Raw genomic sequence first — 8544 nt, forward strand, 5'->3', positions numbered from 1 at the left:
GGAAATGGACATTAGGAAGGCCATCGACGCTGGCAATTCTACTGTCATGAATGATATACACTTTTTTTGTTCTTCATTTATTTCTTTTCTCATTTATTTTTTAAGTTAATAAATTATTATAAGTCTATACTTTTTCTAGTTGTGTTTTTATTCCACTATGTTAAAAGACTGTTAAAAAAATATAACCAATTTAGGGTAGTTTTTAAGCGTACGACGTACCATAATAATTTTGAGTCTTTGACCATGTTTTCACTATGAGTACATTCATCAGTGTAATATTTACCTCTTATGGTGTTGAATTGGTGTTTTGAATAATTACAAATTACGTAGTACTCCTGTATTATTTTGAAAGAATTAATACTTTATCTAAGCTTAAGTGTATATAAAGATAAGAATTTAATAGTATAACTAAGAATTTAGTGAATCCTAAGCCACATGCCACAATCCACATAGTTCAGCACAAGAATATATAAGAAAAATAAAGGAAAATTATCATTTACATCATAATATTGTGTGGATTAATTTCTCGTTAATTCAATAACTTTTGAAATTAATACTTAAAAATGACAATATTTCAAGATTTCTTGCAACTATATGTAGAATCTCCTACACCGGGTAGTGATAAAATACAAATTCTAAATATTGTACAAACTCCAAACTATGATTTAGACCGTTAAAAAAATCAACAGATGACAAAATAATAGCAACAGAAAATGTCAACAAAACATCAACCGTTGACACTGTGTTGACATTTTCTGTTGCTACTTTTGTCATTTGTTGACATTTTTTAACGGTGCAGATCATAGTTTGGAGTTTGCAATTGATTACATCCTCTCCTCCGCCTATCTCATGAGCCAGTCTGCCATCTCCTCTCATATAACTTGCATACATCTCCCAAAAGAAAAGAAAATAATCTCTAAATACTTCTCCAAAACTAGCGGATTTACATATACTAAATCTATGAATTTGCCATCTAAATCCTTTAACAGAGACCTTGAGCTTATGGTAGAAGATGAAAAAGATGGTGGAGGTGAAAGTGTCAATAAATATACCATGGATTTTCTTCTAAGCCCATAGGATTTGATAAACATGTAACAAAATTGAAATGTTTTTGTGAGAATTGAACCCCTATTGTTTTGATTATCAAAACATCAGAAATCTCGGCTGCCACATCACTATCATTTTCATCATCGATGGGATAATTGAGAAATATTGAATATTTATAATTTCAATTTTCAGTCTCTAAGTATATGGGATGGACTAGAAATCAATGCAAAGTTATTTTTATATAAATTGCAACTATTCCTTTAAATAATGTAATAATTCATACAAAGAAGCAATTTCATCTAGCACCAGTGGTCTAGTGGTAGAATAGTACCCTGCCACGGTACAGACCCGGGTTCGATTCCCGGCTGGTGCATATTTTGTTTAATTTTACTTTTCTTTCCCTTAGGGCGTGTTTGCCTCGTGATTTTTGTTTTTTTGTTTAATTTTATTAAATCAAAAGTTTACGTTTTCGATTTCTTAAATCTGAAAATAGTGTAATACTTTATTAATATTTGAAGTTGTAACAGTTAGTGGTTGTCGTTTTGGTGTTTGTAGGTTAGTGGAGATGGCAGAGTCGTTGGAGAAGTCCAGTCTTCTTCCATTTTTAAATTAATTCCATCTTCGAGGACATGAAAGTGACTCCTTTTTCACACTAAATTACTCCAATCATAAAGCAAATCGACAAACACACCCTCCAAACGGCAAACAACCTCATTCTCCTAATCATAAGCAAATCCTTATTTTCCTCTCCGCAACGCATCTTTTAACCGTCTCGGTCTCGTCTCGGAGAGACGAGAGGGATAAGAGACGGCGTTGCAGCCTTCCGTCCGAGTCTCGTCTCGCCTAGCGTCTCGTCCCGGAGGGACGGCTCGCACAACAGCTCGCCACGCGCCAGCACCACGTGGCGAGCGCTGGCGCTAGGCGTGACGCCCACTCGCGGGCCGGCGACTGAGCGTCGTCACGCTGAAGCAATATATCATTTTTTTTAAAAAATTCGATTTTAGTAAAAATAAAATAAAATAAAAAAATAAAAAACGGTAATATTACCGTTTTATTTTTTTTATTTTATTTCCTCCGGACATACATATTTAAGAGTTCGAGATACATTCGGCAAGCTAACCAGCCCTTCCCCAGCCCCTCGTGGTTCGTAGCCAGGCCGTCAACCAGCCCCTTGTGGTTCGTAGACAGGCCGCCAACCAGCTGGGCACCTCCGGCGGGTCTACGCCCATGAACAGCCGCCATCTGAGACGGCGCCACCCGAGACGGGTCTACGCCCGTGAACTGTCGCCACCCGAGACGGGTTCCAGGCCCATCAGCTTGTCAAGCCCCAAGGCAACCAGCCTTGTAAAGGCCCACAGGGGAAATTAATCCCAAAATGCGCCATCCAGGATTCGAACTCAAGACCTCCTGGATGGTGCGATATCCTTGCCACCCTCCTCAACCACTTGAGCTAGGGGGCTTGGATTAATATTACCGTTTTATTACCGTTGAAATTTTAGTTTTTTTCTTTTTTTATTCTATAAATACTTCTTTTTCATTCTCATTTATACAAACAAACACACATCTATTCTTCTCAAATCATCTCTCTTTCCTCTCTAATTTTCATCTCAAAACATTATTCTTCTCCCAAATTTAATCCATTCATGGATCCGTTTGAGCAAATGCGCCGAATAATGGAAGAATCGCTAGAATAAGATCGACATAGGGAGGAGGAGGAAGCCGCGGCTCCTCAACGTCGATCCCGGACTTACATCCATCGTAACAGGGAGGAAGCCGCCGCAAGGTTGGTATGCGATTACTTCTGTGAGAACCCGGTGTGGGGAGAGACCTACTTCCGTCGCCGTTTCCGCATGCGGAAACGGTTATTTCTGCATATCTCAAATACATTGGCAGCCCGGGAAGAGTTCTTCCAAGAAGGGTTCGACGCCGTTGGCCGTCCTAGTCACACGACGTTCCAGAAATGTACTGCAGCAATCCGTCAGCTTGCTACTGGACAAACAACGGATTTGTTCGACGAATACCTGCACATTGGGGAAAGCACTAGGAGAATGTATTTGATGAACTTCTGCAAAGGCGTCCGGGCAGACTTCACCGACGAATTTCTTCGGAAGCCAAGCCCCGCAGATTGTCAGTTTCTACTCCGACTTCACGAAGAAGAGCACGGATTCCCCGGGATGCTTGGCAGCGTCGATTGCATGCATTGGCAATGGAAGAATTGCCCTGTGGCGTGGAGGGAGTCATACACGAGCGGCCACAAAGGCACCCACCCCACCGTTATACTCGAGGCCGTTGCCGACTACCGGCTATGGATTTGGCATGGGTATTTCGGGGTCCCCGGATCGAACAACGACGTTAACGTGCTCAACCAATCCGACCTCTTCACCGAAGTTTTAAATGGTAAAGCGTCGGCCATCAACTTCATCGCTAACAACCGGCAGTATAAAATGGTGTACTATCTTGCCGACGACATCTACCGCCCACGCCCAACTCCAGGAGGATCTAATGGAGCACATTTGGGTAAAATTTGGCAATCAGTAGACGCACATGATCGCCATTAGACAACTATTTTTTATTTTTTTAAGATTTTATTCATGTGGTTTATTATTTTTTTAGAATTTTAAGTTGTAATCTTACTTTATTTAATGAAGTGTGTTTTTATTAATTGAATTTGTTTGAAATAAAAATAAAAAATGAAATTGAATGAATAGTTAAGGGATGAGATGGTTAAGAGATAGAGGGTTGCAGGTGTTGTCTCTTAGTTGTGAGATGGGATGAAAAGTACAGTGGAGCCCATGAATAGTGAAGAGATGAGACGGTTAAGAGACGGATAAGAGACATCATTGCGGATGGCCTTTTTTTTAATCTTGCACAACTTATTAAACAATTTTAACACAATATCATCGTCAATTAAATAGTTAAATTCTAAAATTGATGTGCATTGCCAGGGGTTCAAATGTCACACAGAAATGGAACATAAAATCTCAAAACTAATCGAATTAAAAGATAACTTGGGATTATAAATCTTATCTACTACTTCCATCTTTCAAACATAGAAAATTTCAAAATAGCACAAATTTTAACATATAATTGGTAAACTAAGATAGATTAAAAAAAAGTGATTTAAGTATTAATAGTAAGAATGAGTCTTACCAACATGAGACCGAAATCCAAATTCATATTCACATGATTTTGATGCCAAACGCTACTCAAGAGAGCAAAAGGTTTTAAAATACATCAGTGTTGTTTTAAAAGAACATCAATTACATTTTACAGCTGCGCCTAAAAAGTATTCCTTAATCCTAAGTAACACGAATAAGTAGCACAACCATGACGAATATGCACGTCATGGCAAAGATCAGCAGCCATGTAAAGCATGTCGTTTTCAGACTTTGCGAATAGACCTCCATTGCCCGAGTGTTTGCGTGTCCAGTGCTCGCCAAGCTCTGCTCAACCGCTTTCTCAGTTGAGTCGAGTACCTACACAGACAAGACCCCGGTAATTAGATGTCGAAGTGCAACACTGTTTCTAGTTTTCAGAAGCAATTGCAAGTGAAATTTCATGATCAAATAATACATTGAAAAGAATGATTACAGTTTGGTCTTAAAATAACACTGTGATGAAGTTTCGTGTAAACGAACATTTTTGGCCACAATCATGTAAATGATATTGGTCCCATGAACCAGCTCCAAACTGGTTTTTGTTAATGAACAATCAAAATCTCGCTCACCTTCTCGGTATTTTTTATGGACTGGTTCATCATAAGGCTACTCTCTTTGAGTTGTCGTGCCAAACCAACCATTTCATCTGTTAAATCTTCTTGTAGTTGTCTGTAGAGAAAAAATACAAAATCATAAACATGGAAGTCGAAAGGAAAAAGGATCATGTATTCAATTCAGACAGATCATAAAAAATCCTGATTATACCATCCATTCCAAGACATGATAACCAGGCAACCCTTTTGTATGAGATAAGTGGAGTACCAATTTACACTTGTGCCATAACACAGACCAATGGTTTTCTCTTATTTTCTTTTTTACTTTAGTCAGTTTAGTTTACATTATATTCTGCCAGAAAACTAAATGTGATAAAGTGCTATTGGCTTCTAAGCTTGTAATTTATCAAATATAAGCTCATTCAAGTGAAAAATACATGCAGTAGAATGATCACCAAGTGACTGGGTCAACATGAGTTTCTTTTTCAAGTTATTCCCTAGTAAAAAAACTATCATCAAGTAACTCAGAAATAGTGAAAATATGGTACCTGTGTTTCTCAATATGAGCATGTGCTGCAGCATCCAGTTTAACAGATTTTGCATTATTACTGTCTTCGGTGCTACTGGGGGATCTATCTCCCGATGGGGGTCTGTATCAACTCAAAGTCAGTTTGAAAAAATTTAGGTAATAAACGATGTAATAAGACACTATAACCATCTGTTTACATACAAAAATCTCCTTCTCAGCCCTCTGGGAGACTGAATACTTTCTCCGTCGGATGTGGTAGGGGATTCTCTGACCTTGGTTTCAAAGGAAGGCTCCTGATTAACTTGAGTACTGGACTGGAATTTGAAGGAAAAGGATCATTTTAGAGATGAGTGCTAATAGCTTGAAAGTTGAAACTTAATTAGAGTGATCAGTCAACACATGGAGAGCCTCTAAACTACTTTATTCAATGAGGCAAACATACAGCTAACACATAAGCAGAAAAGATTATTGCATTCTTAGCAACGTTGTAGGTACAGAAAATAGCCACAAAGAGAGCAGAATCACTAAGAAAGAGAGCCAAATTCAACTTTCTACTTGCCATGTTTTTGTTGGAAGTTAGCAACGTCAAAGTGGTAAACTATTGACAGTATTGAAGTGGCAAATTAATGGCAATCAAACTTCAAGAAACCATTTGTAAGAGGAATGCCATTGATTTAAGTATTTACTGTGTTCATTTCAGTGTCTTAACTAAAAGGGTTGAAACCGCAATGAAGAGGAATGCATCGTTTATTATCAATCCGGCCATCTTTGCACTTTAGATGCATCTTTACGGTAACTAAAAGTTCAAGAAACCATATGGAATGCAACACAGAACTATTAAGTAAACTTGTGTATTCAATAATAACTCAAACCCACCTCAGCAACATCTAACTTAGCTGCTACAGCTTCAATTTTCTCAGAATATTCATTCAACTGAGCTTTTGATACCCTGGAAAAAGTGGCACAATCAAATAGAAAGCATATAAGAGTTCCTGGATAGCATTTATAGATATTAATCAATTCAAGGTACAAAAGAAAAAGTAATACAAAGCTTACAAAAGAAATTGACTGCAAAGTTAACAAGGAAATGATTTTGAGAAAACCAACATGATTTATCAAATCATGTATGAGCTTTTATAAAAAAGAAGTATATTTAAACGGAGGAATTCATTTAAACTGTTAATACATCAGTGAATGGTTTGGACTTATTCAAATGATGGAAGCAAAGTAACCAAAAATACAATTTTAAAAGTTGCCTGTGAGGCATGGGGAGGCAAACTAGAAATCAATAGTTATAAATTATAGGTGTGAAAGGAAAAGCAAGAAGCTAGCACACAAAAGCATCAAAATTAAAATGTAATGCCGGGTAAGAAGTGATGCAGACCACCTTATTAATGTTTAGCAGTCTACGATGAGAAATGAGAATGAACTTTAGATGTAGTCCAACAGTGAATGGGTTATGTTCAACCTAACAGTCATAAATTAGTTGAAAGATTTGGCTTTGTTATGTCTAATAGAATTCAATCAATCAAGAGACCTTTATTCTCGAGTAGCTTGTTTGGCATGATGGGTTAAGTAAAAGAAACAGTTTCATGAAAGAACTCCACATATAACCTCCTTCATAAAGCATAATATGACACTGTTATAACTCATAACTCATAAGTAACCTATCAATCAAATAACACCATTTGATTCCCACATAACAAACTATGGCTGCTTATAAGTAACAAGGTAGGGCATCACATCAACACTAATGACGCTCTGTAGAAATGCTTCGTTGCAATTCCAACAAGTTCTTCATATTACTCATTTTGAACCAAAAGAGTAATCAGATACCAAAATGACCTTGTATCGAGTTCGCAAAATTGAAAGTCACATGCATGAATTAGACAAACCTTGGCAAACCTTCAGGAGTCCTCTCTTCAGCCAATTGCTCCAGTTGCTCTCTTAAAGTGCCCACATACTAAATATTATCATCACAAGCAAAAGAATGGCCTTCTTAGTTCTTACTTTCCAAAGAAAAACAAAAAAATCAAAAAAACAAATCCAAATCCAAATAACAATAACTCGGGTAAGCTGAAAATCACACAAGATGGTCAGAAGTAGCCTAAAGAATCAAAAACCATATTCTCACTAAATTTTCCCCAAATTAATAAACAAAAATTTAAACTATGCTTGAAAAAATGAACATAATGTAAAAATATATGATCGGAGAATTATAAAGACCAAGTGCATACATGTACAAGCTTTCCCTTATTCTGTTGTTGTGGTGCTGCTGCAAGTAACCTTCTCAAATTCACTTCAGTTTTGCTCAGGCCCATCACAGAATCCAAAGCATGTATAGTTCCAAGGCCAACTGAGATAAACAGCAGGATAATATTAGCTGATGACAAAAAGGTTATTAATAACTTCAGTAAGTAGATACAAAATTATTATGATAAATGGACATCCATCACAGATTAGTCTTTAACTTTAACATCAAATCATCAGTACACTCATACACTGGTAAAAAATCGAACCAGGAACAGAATATGTAATAATGTAAACATCAAATTCCACTAATTCAGATTTTGTTTATACATGATTTAGTCATGAGTTTTAAGAAATCAAATGAAATCCAAGAGTATAAGTTCGATTTTGATCAGGAATTTATTTTTCTTAAAAGTAACTAGCATCGAGCGAAATCAACTGCGGGTTGGGTGCCCTACCACAAAAAAAGAATTTGCCGACTAATTTTACCAGGAAAAAAAACACTAATGAACTAATCTGCACAAACATTCAATATCCTCTGTAGCCAAGAGATGGATTTGACTAATTTCAGGAGAGATAGATGGATCAGAAAATCAATCATTAAAAATAGCGAAGTACGTTTGCGATTGTAGATTGTGGAGTGTCATCGCGATCGAAGAAGGAAAGGAGTCTTACGATTCCCGCGGATCCAGCAACGGATGCGAGGTCGATTGATTAACCGTTACGATCTAAGCCGGTTCGCAATCTAAAGGTCCATTTCAAAATTCTAATGTTAATAGCATTGATGATTATTTGTCCTCAATCGTATCACCACAAAATTAATCGATCGATGCAATCCTAATTAGAGACTTACATACTGTATGGGCGGACTGCGGCGACGGCGGTGGAGCAAAGCGAGCGAAAGTTGAGAGAGAAGCAAAAAGTTCTTTTTCTAAGAGCATCCACGGTGGGACCGATGTTCTGGCGGATATCCCGACGGACTTCTAAAAAACCTCGTGCCACATCA

General features: G+C 37.3%; 1 protein-coding gene and 1 non-coding gene across 4 annotated transcripts; one reads left to right on the forward strand and one right to left on the reverse strand.

Annotated features, from left to right (window-relative positions):
* Positions 1-1349: 1349 nt before the first annotated feature.
* TRNAG-GCC lies at positions 1350-1420 on the forward strand. Its single transcript has one exon. It is a non-coding gene; the product is annotated as a tRNA-Gly (tRNA).
* A 2728-nt stretch (positions 1421-4148) lies between these two features.
* Positions 4149-8544, reverse strand: LOC121763261. Of its 3 annotated transcripts, XM_042159238.1 has the most exons (9): positions 8392-8433; positions 8214-8283; positions 7526-7644; positions 7184-7251; positions 6165-6237; positions 5490-5602; positions 5308-5409; positions 4775-4874; positions 4149-4523 (listed from the first exon to the last, which is right to left on the reverse strand). In XM_042159238.1, exons 3-9 carry the CDS (start codon positions 7607-7609, stop codon positions 4347-4349), a joined length of 717 nt encoding a protein of 238 aa, XP_042015172.1. In that variant the 5' UTR covers positions 7610-7644; positions 8214-8283; positions 8392-8433; the 3' UTR covers positions 4149-4346. The 3 variants fall into 3 exon arrangements, with proteins under 3 accessions (XP_042015172.1, XP_042015171.1, XP_042015173.1); XM_042159237.1 differs by lacking the exon at positions 8214-8283 and having other exon boundaries at positions 8392-8544; XM_042159239.1 differs by lacking the exon at positions 8392-8433 and having other exon boundaries at positions 8157-8276.

Source organism: Salvia splendens, chromosome 14, assembly GCF_004379255.2.
Source record: "Salvia splendens isolate huo1 chromosome 14, SspV2, whole genome shotgun sequence".
NCBI lineage: Eukaryota > Viridiplantae > Streptophyta > Magnoliopsida > Lamiales > Lamiaceae > Salvia > Salvia splendens.

Excerpts from the sequence above, each read along its gene's own strand:
- LOC121763261 (XM_042159237.1), bottom strand. The coding sequence starts at position 8,479 with ATGCTCTTAGAAAAAGAACTTTTTGCTTCTCTCTCAACTTTCGCTCGC. Across the intron at positions 7,645-8,391 it reads GCAGTCCGCCCATACAGTAT|TTGGCCTTGGAACTATACAT; the intron begins GTAAGTCTCTAA and ends TGTTTATCTCAG. Across the intron at positions 4,875-5,307 it reads GCTCATATTGAGAAACACAG|ACAACTACAAGAAGATTTAA; the intron begins GTACCATATTTT and ends TTTTCTCTACAG.